This window comes from Cercospora beticola, chromosome 3, assembly GCF_033473495.1.
Source record: "Cercospora beticola chromosome 3, complete sequence".
NCBI classification, from domain to species: Eukaryota; Fungi; Ascomycota; class Dothideomycetes; order Mycosphaerellales; family Mycosphaerellaceae; genus Cercospora; species Cercospora beticola.
In genome coordinates, this window is record NC_088937.1 from 1,835,643 (window position 1) to 1,856,375 (window position 20,733).

At 53.7% G+C, this 20,733-nt stretch overlaps 13 protein-coding genes across 13 annotated transcripts; 9 read left to right on the plus strand and 4 right to left on the minus strand.

Annotated features, from left to right (window-relative positions):
• Positions 1-20: 20 nt before the first annotated feature.
• RHO25_004674 (uncharacterized protein) lies at positions 21-1,257 on the minus strand (the record flags this gene model as incomplete). The annotated part of the gene is made up of 7 exons (XM_023595595.2): positions 21-108; positions 162-376; positions 434-477; positions 538-587; positions 693-742; positions 795-1,139; positions 1,204-1,257. 7 exons carry the CDS (start codon positions 1,255-1,257, stop codon positions 21-23), a joined length of 846 nt encoding a protein of 281 aa, XP_023458020.1.
• Positions 1,258-1,977: 720 nt separating this feature from the next.
• On the plus strand, positions 1,978-3,678 carry RHO25_004675 (uncharacterized protein; the record flags this gene model as incomplete). Its single annotated transcript, XM_023595596.2, has 3 exons — positions 1,978-2,322; positions 2,404-2,853; positions 2,908-3,678. 3 exons carry the CDS (start codon positions 1,978-1,980, stop codon positions 3,676-3,678), a joined length of 1,566 nt encoding a protein of 521 aa, XP_023458021.1.
• A 721-nt stretch (positions 3,679-4,399) lies between these two features.
• RHO25_004676 (uncharacterized protein) lies at positions 4,400-4,895 on the plus strand (the record flags this gene model as incomplete). The annotated part of the gene is made up of 2 exons (XM_023595597.2): positions 4,400-4,472; positions 4,528-4,895. 2 exons carry the CDS (start codon positions 4,400-4,402, stop codon positions 4,893-4,895), a joined length of 441 nt encoding a protein of 146 aa, XP_023458018.1.
• Positions 4,896-5,315: 420 nt separating this feature from the next.
• NUO78 (NADH dehydrogenase (ubiquinone) 78K chain precursor, 5-prime end) lies at positions 5,316-7,679 on the minus strand (the record flags this gene model as incomplete). The annotated part of the gene is made up of 3 exons (XM_023595598.2): positions 5,316-7,043; positions 7,093-7,475; positions 7,532-7,679. 3 exons carry the CDS (start codon positions 7,677-7,679, stop codon positions 5,316-5,318), a joined length of 2,259 nt encoding a protein of 752 aa, XP_023458019.1.
• Positions 7,680-8,885: 1,206 nt separating this feature from the next.
• RHO25_004678 (uncharacterized protein) lies at positions 8,886-10,067 on the plus strand (the record flags this gene model as incomplete). Its single annotated transcript, XM_023595599.2, has 1 exon — positions 8,886-10,067. The coding sequence occupies one exon, from the start codon at positions 8,886-8,888 to the stop codon at positions 10,065-10,067; it is 1,182 nt and encodes a 393-aa protein (XP_023458016.1).
• A 467-nt stretch (positions 10,068-10,534) lies between these two features.
• RHO25_004679 (uncharacterized protein) lies at positions 10,535-11,329 on the minus strand (the record flags this gene model as incomplete). The annotated part of the gene is made up of 1 exon (XM_023595600.2): positions 10,535-11,329. The coding sequence occupies one exon, from the start codon at positions 11,327-11,329 to the stop codon at positions 10,535-10,537; it is 795 nt and encodes a 264-aa protein (XP_023458017.2).
• Positions 11,330-11,735: 406 nt separating this feature from the next.
• RHO25_004680 (uncharacterized protein) lies at positions 11,736-12,477 on the plus strand (the record flags this gene model as incomplete). Its single annotated transcript, XM_023595601.2, has 2 exons — positions 11,736-12,264; positions 12,317-12,477. 2 exons carry the CDS (start codon positions 11,736-11,738, stop codon positions 12,475-12,477), a joined length of 690 nt encoding a protein of 229 aa, XP_023458014.1.
• A 272-nt stretch (positions 12,478-12,749) lies between these two features.
• RHO25_004681 (uncharacterized protein) lies at positions 12,750-13,844 on the plus strand (the record flags this gene model as incomplete). The annotated part of the gene is made up of 1 exon (XM_023595602.2): positions 12,750-13,844. The coding sequence occupies one exon, from the start codon at positions 12,750-12,752 to the stop codon at positions 13,842-13,844; it is 1,095 nt and encodes a 364-aa protein (XP_023458015.1).
• Positions 13,845-14,109: 265 nt separating this feature from the next.
• RHO25_004682 (uncharacterized protein) lies at positions 14,110-14,985 on the minus strand (the record flags this gene model as incomplete). Its single annotated transcript, XM_023595603.2, has 3 exons — positions 14,110-14,724; positions 14,781-14,892; positions 14,948-14,985. 3 exons carry the CDS (start codon positions 14,983-14,985, stop codon positions 14,110-14,112), a joined length of 765 nt encoding a protein of 254 aa, XP_023457171.1.
• Positions 14,986-15,346: 361 nt separating this feature from the next.
• RHO25_004683 (uncharacterized protein) lies at positions 15,347-15,855 on the plus strand (the record flags this gene model as incomplete). Its single annotated transcript, XM_023595604.2, has 3 exons — positions 15,347-15,388; positions 15,439-15,652; positions 15,722-15,855. 3 exons carry the CDS (start codon positions 15,347-15,349, stop codon positions 15,853-15,855), a joined length of 390 nt encoding a protein of 129 aa, XP_023457170.1.
• Positions 15,856-16,394: 539 nt separating this feature from the next.
• RHO25_004684 (uncharacterized protein) lies at positions 16,395-17,504 on the plus strand (the record flags this gene model as incomplete). Its single annotated transcript, XM_023595605.2, has 2 exons — positions 16,395-16,838; positions 16,914-17,504. The coding sequence occupies 2 exons, from the start codon at positions 16,395-16,397 to the stop codon at positions 17,502-17,504; spliced, it is 1,035 nt and encodes a 344-aa protein (XP_023457173.2).
• Positions 17,505-18,063: 559 nt separating this feature from the next.
• On the plus strand, positions 18,064-19,095 carry RHO25_004685 (uncharacterized protein; the record flags this gene model as incomplete). The annotated part of the gene is made up of 1 exon (XM_023595606.2): positions 18,064-19,095. One exon carries the CDS (start codon positions 18,064-18,066, stop codon positions 19,093-19,095), a length of 1,032 nt encoding a protein of 343 aa, XP_023457172.1.
• Positions 19,096-19,332: 237 nt separating this feature from the next.
• RHO25_004686 (uncharacterized protein) lies at positions 19,333-19,968 on the plus strand (the record flags this gene model as incomplete). Its single annotated transcript, XM_023595607.2, has 1 exon — positions 19,333-19,968. The coding sequence occupies one exon, from the start codon at positions 19,333-19,335 to the stop codon at positions 19,966-19,968; it is 636 nt and encodes a 211-aa protein (XP_023457175.1).
• Between the last annotated feature and the right edge of the window lie 765 nt (positions 19,969-20,733).

Below are 20,733 nucleotides of genomic sequence, written 5' to 3' on the forward strand. Positions count from 1 at the left end.
TTCATGCTTCTCTGTGATTACTACTTCGACTTGGGATTGACACTCGGTACATCGCTTGCTGTGGCGACGGTGGAGCCCGCATCGACAGGCAAGATAACTCCAGTCATCCTGCAGTCATTAGCTCAGCGCCCGGCATATTGGACAGAGGAAGCCATACGTACCATCGAGCTTCATCTCCCGCAAGAAACCGAATTGCGGCTCCGACATCCCAACCCGTACCCTCTGTCTTCAGGAGACTCCTGTTCTTTCTCGATTCTCGAGCTTCTTCTGACATACCAGGTCCGTACATCATCGGCGTATATACCATACCGGGACAGACACAATTGACACGAACGCCGTCTGGTGCGTGATGGCTAGCCATGGCTCTAGTCATATTCTGCGGCATAGTCAGTGTCTTCATACATCACCAGGTCGATATATCTTTCCAACCCACCACAATAGCACCTTTCGAGGTAGGGTAAAGCAAGTGAGGATTGCCTATTGACTGTAAGTCTCAAGTTCCAACGAGCATGGGGAGTCCTTTGGTGAGAGACCTACCACCACGAATGCCAGCGACAGAGGCAATATTGACAATACTGCCCCGCCATCTGTCGTGCAAAGAACAGTTAGCATACGTCGTTCCTTGGTCCCACAACGGCCTATGGGCAGGGCCCTCCGTATCAACAAGACGGCCGGGAAAGGTACTCGCTTACTGCCCATCGTTCTTCTTCATTTCGGGGATCGCGAATTTGGCCATCATGACCTATTTCCGTGAGCGCGTGTACGCGAGTACATTGCCACGTTCGACTGCTCACCATGCTGCCAACATTGATCTCCATGCCCTTTGCAAATTCCACCATGTCTACCTCCACTGCAGTTCCAGTGGCGCCCCCAACGCCTACCACGTTGACAAGAATGTCCAGGCGCCCAAACTTTTCAATAGCAGTACTTACAATGCCCTTGCATTCAGCTTCTTTTGTAACGTCGGCTGCAACAGCAACAGCCTGACCGAAGCCATCTTCCTCAATCATTTCCACTGTTCGTTGAGCAAGCTCATGTTTGATGTCGACGCAGACCACGCTGCAGCCAGCTTCAGCCAATAGAATGGCACCAGCTCTGCCATTGCCTATGCCATCTCCTAAAGCACCAGCACCTGTGACCTAGAGATCTTACTTTGAGCACTTGTGCCTGCCACTCAGTGATACTCGGGAATGCTGCACTTACGATTGCTGTCCGGCCCTTCAACGACCGGGTGGGCCTTGGAAAATTCTCGGTCATGTTGACGTGCCGTATCTTGCGTAGACTATGCAGTCCTCACAGTCTACCCTCACAGTTCAAGACCCTTCCCGTACACCAACTCAGGTGTTGGGTGGCAGGAGTGGGCAGCAGCTTGTTACGATGTGGGGTGCGGGGATGTCACTGGCGGCCGATAATAGGTCGCTGAACTGATGCAGTCAGGCATCGCAAAGCTCTAGCCATGCCCGAGGATCGGCCAGGCCAGTTCCTTGGATCAGAAAGCACAGATGGCGCAATGCGGTAGTTGAGCTTGTCATGCTGCTTGTATGAATGCCAATGCTGCAACAGATGTGGAAGTCGTTGTTGCCTCTTCGAGGTTGAGGAATGCCGTGGAACTCAGAGTTTTCCGGGGACGTTTGCCGGATCGACAGGTCGTCAACCACACAACATCCACCAAACCCGGATGACGATGCATCATGATTGAGGGTCGAACAGTGCGAATAAGCGAGTGTCAATCGCGACTAGGCGCCTAAAGTTTGAGTCCCCCAAGGATCACCGCATGACAAGTGCACGCGCAACGGCCCATGAACCGCCGTAGACCGCCACCACTGGCACGAAGATAAAGGAGCTGCTTCTCTTGCAGCAAGACAAAGCCTGCCGTCTGCAGAAAACAGGCGCGTTGCGTTTCTGTGTCGATAGGATCGGTCATCTTCGTGTCCATCGCCCGCAGCCGACCAGACGCACAGAGACTGAACACCGATCATGCCCACGCTATCGCTGGTGAATTTCAACATCGTCTGCGCTACGCTAGGAGGCTTCATCACAATCTTCGGGCTGGTATCGTATCTTCTGAAGGAGAAGTACTACCTGTCAGAAGCACTTATCAGCACCATAGCAGGCCTGCTATTTAGCCCTCATGCCGCCAACTTTATCCGACCGCTCGACTACGCGGATCACAACCCCGAGGATCTGGAGACAATCACGCTCTACTTCACGCGACTGGTCCTCGGAGTACAACTTGTGCTTGCCGGGGTCCAACTACCGAGCAAGTACCTATGGACAGAGCGAAAAAGCTTGGCTATGCTGGTAGGACCAGGCATGTGTATGGTAAGTAAAGTCATAGGTGGAACTCCTACCCCAGCCACCACATGTGAGACAGTGACTATCGCTTACACCTATTACTTTCAGATGTGGATTACTACATCGCTGCTTGTCTGGGCTCTTGTGCCGAAGATCAATTTTGTCATGGCAATGAGCATCGGAGCTTGCGTTACGCCCACGGATCCCATCCTCAGTAACAGCATTGTCAAGGGCAAGTTTGCAGATAAGAACATTCCTCGTCCTTTGCAGAAAATCATCATTGCAGAGTCTGGTGCAAATGATGGCCTTGGATATCCATTTCTCTTCCTAGGATTGTATTTGCTCAAATACGCCGGCGAGGGAGGCTTCGGACAAAAACACATTGGCGTTGGCTATGCAATGGGACTATGGTTTGGAGAGACGTGGGCGTACACCATCGTTTTATCAGTCGTGTATGGCGCAATTGTCGGCTGGGTTGCGAAAGAGCTGTTGCACTGGGCTGAGGAGCGGCGCTTCGTCGACCGAGAATCATTTCTTGTATTTGCTATCACGCTTGCGGTAAGCTGAATCGACGCGTTTCATTGAGGTAACAGGCAACTGACACTGAGACAGCTCTTCATTGTAGGCACCGTGGGATTAATCGGATCGGATGACGTGTTAGCTTGCTTCATTGCAGGCAACGTCTTCACCTGGGATGATTGGTTCAGGGTCGAGACAGAAGACGACTCCCTACAGCCGACGATCGACATGCTACTCAACGTGTCTGTCTTCATGTGGTTCGGCGCAGTCTGTCCTTGGCACAAATTCGTTGACAACGAGGCGATTCCCATCTATCGACTGATCCCGCTCGGAATTCTCGTCCTTCTCTTGCGCCGGCTGCCCATGGTCTTTCTCTTCCGAAAGCAAATTCATCAGCTCGAAGATTGGAAGCAGACGGCTTTCACTGGCTGGTTTGGGCCCATCGGAGTGTCCGCCATATTCTACCTGTACGTGTCTCGGGAGTTCCTTCGAGAGGTAATGGCGGACAACCATGAGCGCTCCGACGCTCACCACTTGTCCGAAGCTCTTTTGGTGATCGTTTGGTTCCTTTGCATATGCTCGATCGTGTGTCATGGGCTCTCTGTGCCAGTTGCAAAGCTCGGGTTCCATCTCCCAAGAACGATTTCCATGGCTCTATCGTCGGAGAGACCTTCACGGTCGCCCAGCATAGCGCGATCTGGACCTCTGCCATTACCGCCGCGTCTTATTGATACTCGAATTCGATCGTCTGAGCCATCATCGGGAACCGTCACACCTCCAGTAGTCGCCGAGCAACGGACAATCAGGTTTCCAGATGAGGAGGATCTTCGAAGGAAGACACAGATGGAACGGCCCACTTGTTGAGGTTTGCGACAGAGATCTCACATTCGGACTGTCATATGGCCAAACGGGGTGCCAAGAGCTTGCTCACGACGCATTGCTCAGTGAAGAGAATGCAATTGAGCTTAGAAATAATTGCGCACGTTGCCATCCCAAGCCAGCTAGGCTCACATGACCACGTGCTGCACTTGGAGCTTTGCGTTCTGGAGCGTCCGGCATCAGCCTGAAACGGTCGAGAAGGCTGAGTCTCCTGACAGCTAAGGCGCTAGAAGCTCTGGAATCACGTTTGTGGTCTTCTGCGCAGTTGTTGATCGCCTTCGAACTTCACGCAATGTGCTTGTCCTTGTTGTTTAATTCCGAAAAATCCTCAAGAAGGCGGTGTCGCGGAGGGATCTGTCAAACGTCGTCATTGTACGACCAGAATCTGCAGCTGGTGCGCATCCACGCGGCTCACGAGGTGAAGTGTCGCCTCAAAAGTGTAAGAAAGATTAAGCCTCGAGCTCATGAGTGGCCACGGGCCAATGAAAACTGCGCGACGTAAGCGGGGCCACTGCCTCCAAAACGGCTCAGCCCAGGTTTAGATCAAAGAGCTCGCAAGGTTTGAGCGCGGGGGTGTTTATAACAGCGGTCCCATTCTTCGGATTCCGTGCTCTTTGTTTCTACGGCACTCGTCATCGACCACGACACTGACCTCAAAAATCAACATCAATACATCAACAGAAGCTTTCAATAAACATCCGCAATCATGGCTGCCGTGTGTCCTGTTGTCGGAACGACTACCAATGTCCTTCCTCCTTCTCATCCCGAGATTCCACATGGTGAGCAGGCCATGAAGCAAGCTTTGCACGGACTTACACTGACCAACAACTACAGATTCCGAGGCTCGCTGCCCTGTCACGAACGCCAAAGTCGAGCATCACGACAACATTATCCACAACCATCCTTCCGAGATCCAGGAGCCTGGCAGCAAGAAGGATGCCATGGACGCCTCGCAGTGCCCTGCACTCAAGAATGCTGCCAGCAGCGGTGACTCTATCACCGATGCTGTGTGCCCTGTCGTCGGAGCAGTGAACAGCCACCTCCCACCTCAGCACCCCGCTTTGAATGAGACGGAGGCTGGCGCGGTGTGCCCAGTCACGAATGCCACTTTGGACCACCACAAGGCGAAGGTCCATCAGCACAAGCAGGTTGCGAACAACGCTTCTGCGGCGCAGTGCCCTGTTGCTGGCGCGAGGGCTTGAAATATCGGTATGGGATAAGTTTTGAGGGCGTTTATGTGATGGGAATGATACGATACCATGGCTGTAGATATGAGGATTCCTGTCGTACCGAGTTGGAGTTTTCGGCAATCAGACTTTACCTACCATCCCAAATCAGTCGCAAATGTGTTTACCCGCTTCAGACAATGTTCTCGATTTTGGATGGCGTCCAATGATCCTCACGCTCGACGCCCTTCGGCGTAAATGTGAATGGCTGGCAAATATGCCCATGGCTGCTTTCTTAGTGAGGTTCCTGATGAGGATGAAGGTGTTGTTCGGTGGGCCCTGTGATGGGCTTGTGCACACAGGGAAAGCTGTATTCGTGGTATAACATACATGCTGCTTCTTTCAACGCCTCGAGCGAAATATATACAGCCCAAACGCCTCACACTAACCTCCCTCTCAAGCACTCGCCCCCGCCGCAAGCTCGGGAGGCCCGTAGTAGGGTGTGACGTTTGGTTCTCCCGGCGCTTGAAAATTCGTTGAAGGGTCCTTGGCAGCCTTTGCGGCTGAACATCTCGCCATCGTGGGCGATGATCGTGTGATGGTGTTTGTAAAGTAAAAGTTCTCAATAGGCTTCTTGAGAGGTTCGCCCGAAACAGTCGCGCCCTTGTTCTGCTCAACAAGCTGGACCTTGCTGAGAGCTTGTAGTTCCTTTGACGTAGGCTCAACGATGTCGTATCTTCGAAGTGCTGGTGAGATCTCCTCCATGCGGTCGCGAAGGGCTTCAACGTCGTCATATGGCAACGGTTGGCCAAGCGCTTCCGAAACGGCGCGGATGATCTTCCAATCCTCCCGCGCCGCTCCATATACGGAAGTGACTGCACGAGACATTTGCACACGGCCTTCAGTGTTCACATATGTGGCACCCTTCTCGGTATATGCAGCTCCTGGAAGGACGACATCAGCCAGGGCCGCGCCACGGTCACCGTGGTGTCCCTGGTAGATAACGAATGTGTCTTTGGGAATATCGGCAGCGTCGATTTCGTCTGCGCCGAGCAGCCACATGACCTTCGCTTTTGTGTTGGTGGTCTCTGGGTTGTGCACGGTGAAGCCGACTTCGTACGCACCAGCGCGCGAGGCTGCACGCTGCAGAACATTGTAGCCGTTCCATTCTGGGGTCTGGAAGTTAGCCTTGTTCTTCTCGACGTACGAGCCGACGGTCTCGTAGATGGACTTGGCGTCCTTGTGTTCCGTGACTCCAGAGCCGACAATGATCAATGGTCGTTGTGCGTTCTTGAGCTTCTCCCCAAAGGGACCGCTGAGTGCACTCTTGAGGTCTTTCGCGTTGGCTCCAAGGTTCTCGTACTCGAAAGTGGATTCAAAGTCCTCGCCTACGAGTCCAACTTCGAGGTCGGATCGCAGCCATTGCTTGCGTATTCTAGCATTCAGCACGGCAGCTTCATGTCGGGGGTTGGTTCCGACCAGAAGGATAACATCAGCCTCTTCCACGCCAACAATTTTCGAATTGAAGGAGAAGTTAGTCTTGACATCAACACCGTGCGCAACCGGGCTGGAACCTTGAGTGAAATCAAGAGCGAGGTTTTCCGAGCCCAATTTGTTGGCAAGATCCTTAGCAGCGACCAGAGTCTCCGTCTCCACGAGCTCACCTGCCACGAACTTGATCTCGTCGCCCTTTGGTTGAAGCTCATCAAATTTGTCCTTGATCTCGACGAGTACATTCTCCCACGTGGCAGGCTGGAATTGGTTGTCGCGGCGAATTAAGGGCGTAGTCAGGCGTTGTGTGCTGAGGCCGTCGCAGGCGAATCGGCTTCGGTCGTCAATCCATTCCTCGTTGACATCGTCGTTCAGGCGGGGAAGGATGCGCATGACCTGGAGTCCTCGAGAGTCTGCGCGAATGTTGCTTCCGAGGCCGTTCATAACATCGATAGTCTCAGTGTGACCAAGTTCCCAAGGACGAGCGCGGAATGCATAAGGCTTAGATGTCAGGGCACCAACAGGGCAGAGGTCGATGACATTTCCAGAGAGCTCAGTGTCCAGTGCGGTTTCGAGGTATGTGCCAATTTGAATGTCGTTTCCACGTCCCGCTGAGCCGAGTTCTGGCGCGCCAGCAACATCGTTAGCAAAGCGAACACAACGCGTGCAGTGAATGCAGCGGTTCATGGATGTCTACAAGCGTCAGCATGTGGTTCGACGCCTTGCTGGAACGGTGTCCTACCTTGACCAAAGGTCCAATGTTCTTGTCCTCGACTGCTCTCTTGCCGCTCAACTCGTGAAATCGCCCACGGTCTGCTCCGTATCTCATGCTCTGATCTTGCAAATCACACTCGCCACCTTGATCGCAAATGGGGCAGTCCAATGGGTGGTTCGCCAGCAGGAATTCCATGACACCTTCTCGAGCCTTGTGGGCAAGCGGACTATCCGTCTTCACGACCATTCCGGGTTGTACAGGCCAAGCACATGATGCTACAGGTTTTGGAGCGCGTTCGACTTCGACGAGGCACATTCTGCAGTTGCCGGCAATCATGAGTTTCTCGTGGTAGCAGTATCGGGGCACGGTAGCTCCAGCTTTCTCGCATGCCTGGATGAGCGCGGTGCCGGCTGTACCACACTGTCAGTCTGACAACGTTATATTCTCAGCCATATCTACCACGTACCTGGCACTGAAACCTTCCTTCCATCTACTGTGAGCTCGACGTCGGCCTGGCGTTGTGCGGTCGTGGCAAAGGTGCGCGCCGCCCGGGAGCCATTGCGGGCGGCCAGCGCGGGCGTGCGCGGTATTGAGCGCAACAGATGGGACCGCATTGTGTTACGCTGGCCTCACTGTCGTGCTCGGGGAGAGGGAGGAGAGAGTGGCGTGTGGCCGTGGTGTGTAGGCGATAGCGTTCAGAAGTCGATTACCTACATGAGGAGGGAGCTTTCCGTGTCAGTGGAAAGCTCTTTCCTCCCATTGGCTCGGGCGGGCCCTTCTCTTCCTTATAACCTTGAATTCTGTGCACCAATTCTACCTTCTCTCTTCACTCATTTCGGATTCTGTTTATTGTGGTCGCTTGGTCCCTCTGTGCCAGTCGTACTCTATTATGGATCCAAGAGCGAAGTCATGGCGCCATAGCTGGAAAACGTAGCCTTTTGAGCAATGAGACGTGCTTTCCTTACCGATGGCTGCTACATTTACACCAACACACATTTCATCTTCGCGCATCTCAAGCCATCTGCCGGGGATGCAATTGCCCCTCCTGCCCGCAGTGCTATGGCGCTCAATCGCTCATATGAGCTCCTAGATGCCTGTCGCTGAGTACGCATATTACAATATACTCAAGGGATTGGCTTCGGGTAGGCATCTGAACTGGAGCTCGAACATGCCAGAGATAATGTTACAGCCTTTCGAGCACATAAGTGCCACTGAGGCTACAGTCTGCTGGGGGGTTTTGAAATGCTTTGGACAAGAGCAACCGCCTGTAGTGCTGCGAATATGAGTTTCGTCCCCATCTCGGTTTCATTCTGCGCCGATGCAGTAGCGCCGACCTTGATGATTGTGGCTGCTGGACGTGGGGTAGTCGCGATGGCATGCTCAGTCTCGGTGCCTTGTGACCTGGGAGGGTGAGGGTTCCGGTTCAGTTGAAAACCAGGCGCTTAGCAGTGCTACACCGCAGTTCGGTGCAACATAGAGACTACCCTCTTGAAATTCTCGATGAACTACATGTAGCCCACGACGGAACACAATCGGGATAACCCACTCGGCAGTAACGCCGTTTCGCCAGACCGTCGATCGCAGCCACGTGCTAGCGTCGCCACAGAATACTCGTCAGTCTCAGAGGCAGGCCGACAGGCAGCGCGACATCAACGTCGCACCTCTTTGTATCGCCCGCTCGCTTCCTTTGCGTGCTGCCGGCGTGCCGCTGCTGCCAGACGACACAGGCACCGAATCCGCCGCCGCCGCCCTATCACAGTTCAAGTCATGACCAGGATTCGGCCGTTCTCTTCGAACTGCACTGTCTACCCGTCAGCTTCATGTCCACCCTAACTTCCTCTCCCTCGCACTCCCCTCGCAACCCCTTCCACCACCCGAGTCCGCGCGCGTCGTACACTGGCCCTGCGTCCAGCGCTCGCTCCCCCGCCGCCGCGACCCGAAACTCCCCGCGCGCCTTCTCCACCCATTCGCCGCGTCGAACACATGCGCAGAGCAGCGCCGCACCCCAGCAGCCCGACAAGCACATTCCGTTCGACAGCAGTTCATTCGCCGCTGCCGGGGCGTATGTCAGCACCGGCACGCAGTACAGTCCGGACGGTCTCCCACCGACGGCAGGCGCCAAGCTGGCTGTCGCAGTAGGGAAGCCTCCGGGCTCAGAGGTTGGGGCGCGCAGTGGGAGGAAGCGCAAGGAGACATTGACGTCTCCAGACTCGTCGCCAGAGCCCATGAGCGGCGCCAGCGCCTCATCCGGCGCGCCACATGGAACACAGCGAATGCCAGAGGAACCCGATCCGCGATCAGACCCCGCTGGGAACACAGGTGGCTCATCGCCGGCACTGCAAGAGGCGCGATCTACCCATGGTCACTCCGCCGCTCCGAAAAGATCGAAAGCGGAGCCCGGATCTGTTAAGGCTATGCCAGTCAGATATGAGAAGGCTAGCACGAAAGAACTTGGAGTCCTTGTCTCCAATATGCTCATGGAGCTCATTCGCATCAACGATCAGATCCCGTTACGTGACGGGAGACTGACTCGATTTCACTCGAGAGCGCCTCCAGGGATCAGTGTATCAGACTACCTGCAGCGTTTGATACAGCATGCAACGCTATCACCACCAATACTCCTTAGCATGGTGTATTATATCGATCGCCTTTGCACGATGTACCCCGCATTCACGATCAATAGCCTCACAGTTCACCGGTTTTTGATAACTGCGGCAACCGTGGCCGCCAAGGGCTTGAGCGACTCCTTCTGGACCAACCCCACTTACGCAAGAATTGGGGGGATACCGGTGTCGGAGTTGGCAACTCTCGAACTTGAGCTTTTACAACGCGTCGACTGGAAGATTGTACCCAAGCCTGAGACTCTCGAAGAATATTATCGCAGTCTGGTGGAGAGGACTGAAGGATACGTCATGGAGGCAGGCAGCTCTGGATCAGATAGCAGCAGCATCCTTTCCAGTGAGACTGGCAGAAGTGAGGAGATGTCGGAAGGCAATACGTGAAACGGCATACAAAACTCAGTTTGAAAGAGGGCAGGAACAAGTGAGGCGTCGACGCAAGCCCGTGGCTGCCTTCGACAATATCCATGAATTCAGCTATACTGGATGAGAGGGGAAGTAGGGAAGCTCTCTGTTCCCAGAACGCAGAGCTAATCACGAGGAACAGAGCATAGTGGACGAGATTGTGGCATACGGCATCAATGCGGCGCTGGTGGATACTAGGGTATTCCAGGTGGAAGCCCTGCACGTTCCAAGGAAGGAATTCTGAGCGTTCCTATGCATTAGCGAAGCGATGGTGATCATGAGGTGCATCGGCTGGAGACATTGGATGATATCAGGTCATCGTCCATTATGACAAAGAGGTGCATTTTCTCCCATGCTGCTGGGCCTGATGTTACCTTTAGGCGTTTATCTGCGCCGTATACTGAGCAGCCCAGATTGCTGATAGACGCACGAATACCAGCTAGGTATCATCCTGCACGATCATTGCAGTGTGCATATTTCTGCAACCAAGCATCTCCAAAATGAAAGCCCAGAGCGGCCCAGTCAGATTCTCTGAGCTCCTCTCCCTCACCATTAGTCAGCTTCGACTTCTCATCCAAATTCCACTCTCGCTGCAGTTGAAAATCCTCTCCTTGCACTTGCCATGAAGCATCAACTTGGATCCTGCCAATGTATTTGCTTGCTGTGTCAAGTTTGCTCAAAGCTTTCATCATCCGACAGATTTCCCGGACCGTCTCAGCATGGGTCGCACGAGTATAGTCGTCTTGGAACGTGACGTTCAAGTGCAGATTGCGCAGAAAGAATGGCCCTGGCGTGGAGAAGGGAGCGTCATCGTTTAGAAATGTTGGACCGAGATGAAGGAAGCGAGAGAGAAAATTGAGAAGTGTTCGAAAAATGTGGCCTGGCTGACGAGGCCAGCCGTCATTCGCGCGAAAGGCTTCGGTGCTGAGGATCTTAAGATTGACTTGGAGATCTAACGTTGAACCAGGCTGCAAGGCTAGATTTTGAAGCGTCCATTTAGGCGTGTAAACGTATCCCTTGACAAGGATATCGATCTCGAAGCGGAGTCTTTTGGCGTTGTAGAGTTGCATTGTGAGGTCGTTTGCTTCGGCGCGAATTTGGCGATTGACTGCAAGGAGGTTGAGGTATTGCCAGTTGGAATGTTCTGACCATAGGTAGAATTGACCATCGGTTCCGGGAGGAGGTATTGTTCGGAAGGCTCTTGTTGGTGGCGGTGCGCGTATTGTCATTGCTTCGAGCATGATGATGTCGCGTAGTTCGCGCGGGAGACGCAGGAGAGGACTTGTAGATGCCATATTGTCTTGTTGATGCGAAGCCTTGCGATGAGGGGTGTGCCGTTTATATGTCAATCGATCATGTTGTACTATGCTGTGATTAAGACGGTGAGCAAAACGTGGTGAATAGGAGAGATGCAGAATGGTGCATAGAATTAATTTAATATCGGAATGCAGCTCAATACAAAGCGGTCAGTAAAAGCACAAGCGAGGTTTCAAGTGTGAAGGAAAGGAGCATCTCGTACGACACAGTGTAAATAGGATACAAGATTGCCGGATAGATCCGCGGGCGATAAGGCATGTGCTCGTGGTGAAGGTCAAACGTCGACCTGGAAGCAATCGATTCGCGACATCGCTTGCAAACACCACCGACATGGCATCAATACGCAGCGCGCTCGTCCTTGCATGTGCCGCACTGGCATCGGCGGCTAAGTTGACTGTTTCCATCCCGCCATCACAACTGCTGCCGAATCCATCGACCCTTCCATCCTCAAGCCACGCAGTGCTACTCGGGCCTCCAGGTGTACGCTACGATGCTCCGATCCGTAGAGACAACACTTTCTTGTTCGAAGATATTCCAGATGCCAGCTATCTGCTCACAATACAATCTCGGGACCACTTCTTCCCGCCTTTAAGAGTGGATGTCACGAAAAGTGAGGGCGAAAGTTCGCAAAACATCAGTGCTTGGGCAACTTTCAGAGGCAACGAGTGGGACAACAAAGGGCAGTCTTTCGGGACGGGAAAAGATGAACTGAAGATTGATGTCAAAGCTGGGGCCGAGAAGCAGTTCTACCAAGAAAGAGGCGGCTTCAACATTCTCAGCTTCTTGAAGAGTCCGATGATTCTGATGGCTTTGGCGTCCTTGGTGCTGGTAGTCGGCATGCCGTACATCATGGAGAACAGTAAGTTTGCAAAGAACAGACCACTCGCCAATTCTATGCTAATTCATCGCAGTGGATCCGGAAGCAAAGGCGGAGTTCGAGGAGATGAGCGCCAAAAGCCCGCTATCTGGCAGCTCTGGCGCAGCCGCGCAAATGCAGAACTTCGATTTGGCAGGTTTCCTGGCTGGCACATCCAAGTCTTCAGACGATTCGTCTTCTGCGAAGAAGAAGTAGCTGGAAGACTCCGCTCTGTATTCATCGAATGAAGTCAAAACATTAACATGCTCTCATAACTGATTTTGCCTGCCTCCGGGTTCCAGGAGAATACCCGCCATCTGCTTTTCAGGATTGCGTGCTTCACAACACAGCCCATGCACATTTGAATCATTCATAAACCTTTAGGCTAAAGCGGTGCGGAGTTGAGCTCTGGAGCGGCCGCTTAGGCAGGTATAAGAAGTCGAGAGCCGGACATTTTCTCAAGCGGTACTACGCTAGGTCAAGACACTATGGCACCTATCAAAGTTGGACTCATCGGATACGGCTCGTCAACAAACACCTTTCACTTGCCATACATCCTCCCCAACCCGGACCTGCAGGTCTACTCATTTCTCCAAAGAGCAGAAGCTCCGAAAGGCGACGAACCTCGCAAGCATTGTACCATAGACTATCCTCAAGCCAAGCACTATCGTACACCAGAAGACTTCTTCGCCGACATCGAAATCGAACTTGTTATCGTCTGCACCGGTCATAGCACGCACTCCACATTTGCCGAACAAGCCCTCTCGGCTGGAAAACATGTCGTGGTCGAAAAACCCTTCACCATCACGTCCGCCGAAGCAGACAAGCTCATCGCTCTTTCCAAGGAGACCGGTAAAATCTTAACGTGTTTCCAAAACCGGCGCTACGACTCCGACTTTCGCACACTGAAACACCTAATCGATCAAAAGTCCTTTGGCAAAATCACCGAATTTGAAAACCACTACTCGGTCGACAATCCTCCTTGGATGCACAACAGTAAAAATGCCACAGCCCAACCTGGCGAAGGTCTCCTGTACGGACTTGGCTCCCACTCCATCGACCAAACGCTCCTCCTCTTCGGCGTCCCGAAATCAGTCACAGCGTTCACGCGCTCTCTCCTCGTGAAGAATGGCGCCGACGATAGTTTCACCATCATCTTACAGTACGATGGTGATCAGAAGGACCTCCTCGTGACCATAAAAACCACAGCTGTCATTCCACTGCCGACACACAAGATCCTCAAATATCGTGTTCTGGGCACACACGGGACATTCCATAAGACGGGCGAAGATCCTCAGATTGAGCAGTTTTTTGATGGGGTGTCGGTGACGGATGAGGAGAAGTTTGGGGTTGAGCCGGAGAAGTATCATGGGTGGTTGAGTACGAGGTTGGAAGGGAATAAGTTTGACGGAACGGTGAAGAGTCAGAGAGGGTGTTATGTGGATTACTATCGCGATGTTGTGGCTGCGGTGAGAGGGGAGAAGGAGGTTGTGGTCAAAGCGGAAGAGTCGAGGAATGGGATCAGACTGATTGAGTTGGCATTGGAGAGTGCGGAGAAGGGGGTCACAGTGGCTTGGAGTTAGAGGGACTTTGGTAGGAGTGTCGTGTGAGACGATTTCGGTTTGCAATCATTTTGAATCGCAATTTTCAAAACAGTGTTTCATGGCTCTTGAATTTGCCTAACATGTCGATCATGTGTCGCAGTGCGACTTCATTCATATGGTACATGCGGTGCCGCGTCTATAGCTCATACGAGGCGCCGGTTCCACTCATACTCTATCATGTTCGGTTTCGGTTCGTGTCATGCGAGTGGGATCAGCAGACCCACGATGCGTTGCGATAGCCGGCTCACGAATCCACCTCCATCCCCTCCGTGCTCTCACCTCCCTCAGGCTTGTTCTCGAACGTCGTCTCTAACCAACCTGAAAGCTCTTGTCCCTCGTACAGCTTGAAGGGCTCGCCCACGCCTGTCACCCCTAGGCTGGTGTTGTCCACAGTCAACTCCTTGTCCTGACTCAAGCTATCCTTGAGAGCGCGCAGGGCGTGTTTGATCAGCTCTTCTCTGCTTGAGCCCTCGAACTCGTCCAAATTCCGCTCGAGGTATGTTCTCGCCATCTGTGACCGCGCACCGATACCACATGCAATCATCTCTTGCGTCACACCGCTCGGCTGGAATTCGAAGAGATGCGGTCCCTTTGCGTCCACGCCTGCAATGAGCAGCCCCACTCCGTAGGGGCGCTTTCCGTAGTGTTGTGTGTTTGTCTGCGCGCGATCGCCGATACGTGATGTGATTTCGGAGAGAGCGATGGGTCGGCCATAGGTCAGTCGTGAGGCGAGCGATTGTTGCTTCATGAAATTGGACAGGACGCGGGCATCGGAGGCGAGACCAGCAAGAGCAATGCCATAGTGGGTATCGATTTCTATGAGCTTCTTCTGATAGGATGACAGTTCCTCGGCATTGCGCTGGGAAGAAGATAGATGAGTGTGAGTTCAGTGTTCTATGTGGGAGTGGGCTGTACCTTGAGAGCGGCGAGCACGGCGTGCGTCTTGCTGACGATGCCCACAACGACGGAACCTTGCTTGACGGCTTCTTGGGCGTATTCTACCTGGAAGATGCGGCCCTGCGGTGAGCTGCCCGTAGCAGTTAGCCATGTGTGCTGTTTCCATCGGTGTTGCGAGGACGTACAAGGTGACCGAGTCGTTGTCGTAGTTGTTTCTGAACATCTTGCTGCTCTGTTGCTATCAGTCCAGGATGAGTCGTGTGTGAGCAGCAGATGGGAAATGCGGCGAAGATGTTGTCGCTTGGATTGATGTGTCGGCAGGCAGCTTGGGCGACGCGGCGGCTCAGAGCTTCACTCTTGGAGCGTGCACGGACGCGCAGCTCATACCTCATACACTGAAACACGCGCGCAAGTTGGCGACGTCAAGTCCTCCGCTACACACCTCACCTCTTTTCCGCACCAGTCCACCACCACCGCCTGCTCCGCCGTCATCACGCAGTGCCATCGCAAACGACTCTAGAGCCCACGAACCTTTCGCTCAGGCAGCTACACCCGCGACACATCTCCGACCAACTCCGCCAGGCATGGCTATGGCTGGGCTCAAGACCATTATCGTACTCTCCTTCGTATGTGCTAGTGGGAGATACATACCCGTGCTATGCTGATGGGAGAATAGATCCTGGCGATTGGCTTCCTCCTCGTCATCCTCTCCTCAGCGCTGTTCGAATCCTACCTCACACTGCTCGTGGTCGCAACCTACGTAATCGCACCTCTACCGAACTGGATATGTTCGAAAGCCCAAGCGCACGATGACTTCATGGACAGCGGGAACAACAGCATAGTCGAGCTGGGCAGATTCTTGACAGGCTTCCTGGTGGTGATGGGCATTGGTAGGTCATGCGACACAGCAGAAACCGCTCCCAACAACGGTAAGAAGACATGCACTGACAGCACTGTAGCACTACCAATCGTCCTCGCACATTGCGATCAGATCAAGATTCCGGCCATGATTATGAGTATTATCGGCGGCCTCCTCATCTACGGCACCATTATATCCTTCGGCTTGTTCTTCCGAGAGCAGGAAGAGTTCTAGAAGGCGAGCCACCTCGCTTGTGCCGCAGCTCTTTATGCACAGACCGAGCAAACCAGCGCCGAAGTTTTCCATCTCATCTCTCATCTTCATAAATAGCACCCTCCAGATGGTCTGACAAGCTGGACCTCGAAGCTCCGTTGCCTCGACCAGAGATGCCTTCAACCGCTCGCTCTACCCCACAAACCTTAGATCCCTGCGCTGCAAACAGAGAGGCATCGCCGCTGTTGCTGTGGACCTGGGCACCTGTTCCTTCCCCTTCTGGGCGCCTCCTTGTTGGTTGCGGTCCTTGCTCCGACATGGTTGTTGTTATGTGATTTCCGCTCACTCCGCACTGTTGAAAATTTCGCTCCCAACACACACCGCAACCATTTGGCAAGGAGAGAGACTGACGCTAGTTCATTGAGAAGGCAGCCACCTCTCGCAGCGTGGTCTGCTGTGCGGCGAGCACATTTATGCGAGAAGTGTATGGGCAAGAAATGTCACGCCACGAACCACTATCGCCCATCCCAGAGCTTCTGCTCGAATACGAAGATTCCAGGATGAATAGCCCGTGCTCCGAGAAACGACGCGATACAGGAAGCACTGAAGACGAGGGATATGGATCTGAGACTCACCCACCTGGCATCGAACAGATGCTCGACGGACTTGCCGAAATGTCGCGACGTCTTTCTCTGGCACCCTCCGACCTGCTAAGTATTGACGAAGCACTTCAACTTCCGTTGCAACTACCCTCAGCCAAAGTGCCGGCCTCAAAACCGGACCAGCCTGATTTAAGTGGAGAATTGGAATCTTTCTGGAGAACCGTTCGCGACGAGATCTTGAATCTCCGGGCCAGTCGTGATGGAGCGCGAGCCGACGCTGTACTTCTCCTCGACGAACTCTCCAAGAAAGCTGGCGAAATCGACGAAAAAGACGCCAAAATCGAACTGTTGAAAACAGAACTCGCAGCAGAACGCAAAGCAGGCAAGCAAATATCCGAAGCAGTGAGTAAAGCCATAGGTGGAAGCCCTACCCAAGCCACCACATGTGAGAAAAAAACTATCGCTTACACCTATTAGATGGAAGATCTTCTTCACTGGGTCGACACCAATCGTGCATCGTCCAGCAAAGCGAGTTTTTCTCGCGAACACTCTTCCCGTGAGCACTCTTCCCGCGAGCATCGTTCATCTCGCGAACGCAGTGCCAAAGCGTCTTCATCACGAGATGTCACAACCACAACAGAACCAAGACAAAGAAAACCCGAACACCGCGTCCTCGAGAACTTGGACATGATCCCCACCTACGGCGTCGCATTCCGCTCAACCTCGGCTGAAAAGGTCATCGTCTGGAAAGTCCAGGTCGTAGAATCTTACGAATCCAATGGCACACCGATCTACTTTCATGGCAAGCACCTACCAAAAACGCTGAAAGCATATGTCAAGTTTCTGCAGTTCTGGTGCAGTGATCGACTTCCGGAGACGGCGAAGTCTGCGATTTGTGTGTGGTGTAATGAGAGGGGAATCCAGACGGTCTGGCATAAAGGTGCTGAAGCGAAGAGGCCCTGTCGGGAATGTTCTTTGCGAGGAAGGCATTGTTTTGCGGTCTGCTTTGGAGTGCTAAGATGTTTGCCTCTGCGGGATATTGGTGGTTTTATGAAAGGCGAGACATGATTTGTTCCCAAGGATCCGAGGTTGCGACACACTGTTTCTTTGTTGCGGTATGTTTGGTGCGACTTAAAGAAGGGTTTTGGGGGAGTTTGTCTCACATGGGCCGCTATGATACCCATGCTGTGTTTGCGTTTCGCGAGCTTTACCTCTTCTACTCTTTGCACAACCGTACATCCTTCCCCTCAACTCTCCTCTACATCTACTGTCTGCGCTGCTATACTCTCGTATGCTATGCAATCAGATACACTTGCAGGTCTCTGGTACGCATGATAGGAACAGGTCCGCGGGGCCTGGCCTCTTTGAGCCCTGCGTCATAGCCTGGTTCGCTGTTCTGCAGAATGCAGCCGCGCCTCCATCGGAGCTCCCCACCGCCAATCATACTACGGCTCAGCTGGCGCGGATCAAGTACGACCGCATTCCAAGCCCAATGACGTGTGCTAGTGGACGATGCCAGCAGTGCAGCAGCCATGGCAAGTGTGGGTAGAGCATGTTATAGGTATCGTAGCCGCCATCCTCCACGTGTGTAAGAACGATCCCGTCCCAGCAACCCCAGTCATAAAAGATGTCTTCCCGTCCAGACTATTACAACAATAGCAGTAATAATGGGCCTCCGCCGGGCCAGGGTCACTACAACCAGTATCCCGCATCAGGCTATGACGATCGATTCGAACGAGGTCCACCACCTCAGCGGGAGCATGGTTACGTACCGTACCAAGACAGCACAGCATACAACCGTGCTGGCCCTCCTCCAGACTCGTATCCCTACGATCCCCGCGACCATGATGCATACTCTTCGCGCGAGTCCTTCACGAGTGGTCCGCCGCGAAGCCAGTACACGTATGGCGATCGAGACTTGAACCGGCCGTATGCGCCCAGCGAGCCTCGACCGCATGAGGGTAACCAAATGGCACCGTATGACGACAATAAAGCCGAAGCGCAGTATCAAGAGTGGGAAGAGCGGTCGCGGGCGAACTATACGCATGGTCGCAGACCATCTTCGGTAGGGTATGGAGGGCGCAGATCAGAGGATAGCTACGACGGGTATTATGATGATCGGTATGACGATTACGACGATAGCAGACGGCCCGGAAGGGGTCGTAGGAGGTATTCGGACGAGGAGACGATCACGGAGAAGGCGCTGCGGTATCCCTCTGATCCGAAGAAGGGAGGGCGCGATGTTTTGGGAGCGTCTGAAGGAGAAAGGGGATTAGCGACCAACATTCTGGGAGGAGCTGGCGGTGCCTTCCTCGGACACAAGCTGGGTAGAGGCGGTGCTATAGGCACGATTGGAGGCGCGTTGGTCGGGGCCATTGCAGCGCAAGCGGCGGAGCGACAGTACGCCAAGCGCAAGGAGGAAAAGGTGTATGTGAAGAGGAGCGTGGATGATCCGTATGCTGTGCCTGCCGGACCGTATCCCGGGCGTGGGAGAGACATGGATGATGTTCGAGAGTCGGGGAGGGATGTCGAGAGGCCCAGCGGCGTTCGAGAGAGGCTGCGCTCGCTGAGCAGGAGTGTCAGGAACCGCACGAGGAGCAGGAGTCGGCCGGTGCGGAGCCCGAGTATCGACAGCGACGAGCGCTACCATTATCGATGAGTGTCGACGGTGGAAGAGGTGCAAGACTGTACGAGACACGGTGTGCGAGCGTTGCTGTAGCATTCTCAAGCTGAATTGACGGCCTCAGTCCACCCTTCCCGCTGCTTGCTGTGCGGTAAGCTTTTGACTTGCTCTGACTCCCCTTCCCCCGACTCCACCGCCACCTCCACTTTTGGTCTTACCACAACACGGCGACATTGATCTTTGGAAAGCGCATTGCACACACATCCACTCAGCATGCCTCACGTCAAGTTCGACCAGAACACGCTCGAGCCGCGCCTCGTCAGCCATAGCATCGATCACTACATCCGCATCTTGACCACGCGCCGAAACCGCGACTACATCAACAACCAGCCACCAGCAGTCCGCCCACCATCCAAGACCTACCCAGCTGCTGTCTTCCCACCAACAGACAAAAAGAAGAAGCACAAGGCCACCTACTGCCTCCGTCTCATCCGCGCTATGGACCGCTACGACGAAAACCCAGCAGTCTACGACCCTTCTCAAGCCTCTCCACTCCCACCAATTCTGCGCCTTCCTTCAGAGCTGAGCCAGAAGATCCTCGACCACGTCCTCGACGACCAAGACGTCCTCTTCCCCCGCCCAACTTCTACCACCCAGGCCCTCGCCCTCACTTGCAAGGCTTGGGCAGCCGATTTGCCCGAAGTGAAGAAGCTTTGGGACCGCCGCGAGGAGAAAGTGAGGGAGGAATCGGGCATGAAGAAGGCGGATCTGACCGCCTATATGGCGGATCTCCTGGCGCCACTGCAGCATGCTTCTGCTGCCATCAGCCAGACGAGGGTGACGGGGAAGCAGGCGGCCAGGAAGGCCAAGAGGTACAATGAGAAGAGACGTCGGGCCCTGCGCCGCTGAGAGGTGTTTTCTCGTGTGTTTTTGCCTCCTCTCCGCGTGTTTTGGGGGCGCTTTTTGCTGGCGGAAGTTTTTGTGATTGGCTTGGCTTTTGGTCGGTTTTGCGGAGATACGAGAAATGAAAGCAATTTCAACCAATTTTGTGTTCAATTTGCTTGTGAAACTTGTGTGTCTCTGTTCGAAGATGTGTGAGAGTGCCAATGTGTGTGCGGACGGGCTCTGTCAGACATGAATGTTGGGATTGAGTGGAGAAGCAACAACCTCTGTCTCCGCTAAACTCTCGAGTAGAAAGCCAATGGGTATAGAAATGGGTTGCGTGCAGCCGTGGTAATCGGGACGAGTGAACAAATTATAGCCGGTCTCTCCGCCAAGTGCTTGACCTGCAAGGCAAGGAATGTGACGAAGCTCCAGGTGGTGGGGATAATATAGAATCAGAGTCAAGGAGATGTTGTAAGTCCCTCCGTCAAAATCTCGACTAGAAAGCCAACGGATAGGAAAATGGATACCGAGTAGCTGTGACAATCTGACCAGAGTGAAGAGGAATGAGGGCTCTCTCCGTCAAATGCTCAACGTGGCAGCCAACGAGCGTGACTAAGCTCTAGGTAGCATGTGGCAAATGGAATCAGAGTGAGAAAGCGATGATGAGTCTCTCCGTGGAAACAACATCTTGCGAGCCAACGTGTAGAGAAATGGGCCCCGTGCATCTGCATAAATTTGGAGCGAGCGAAGAGTCCGCTATGGTTTTCTCCGTCAAATGCCCAAGCTGGC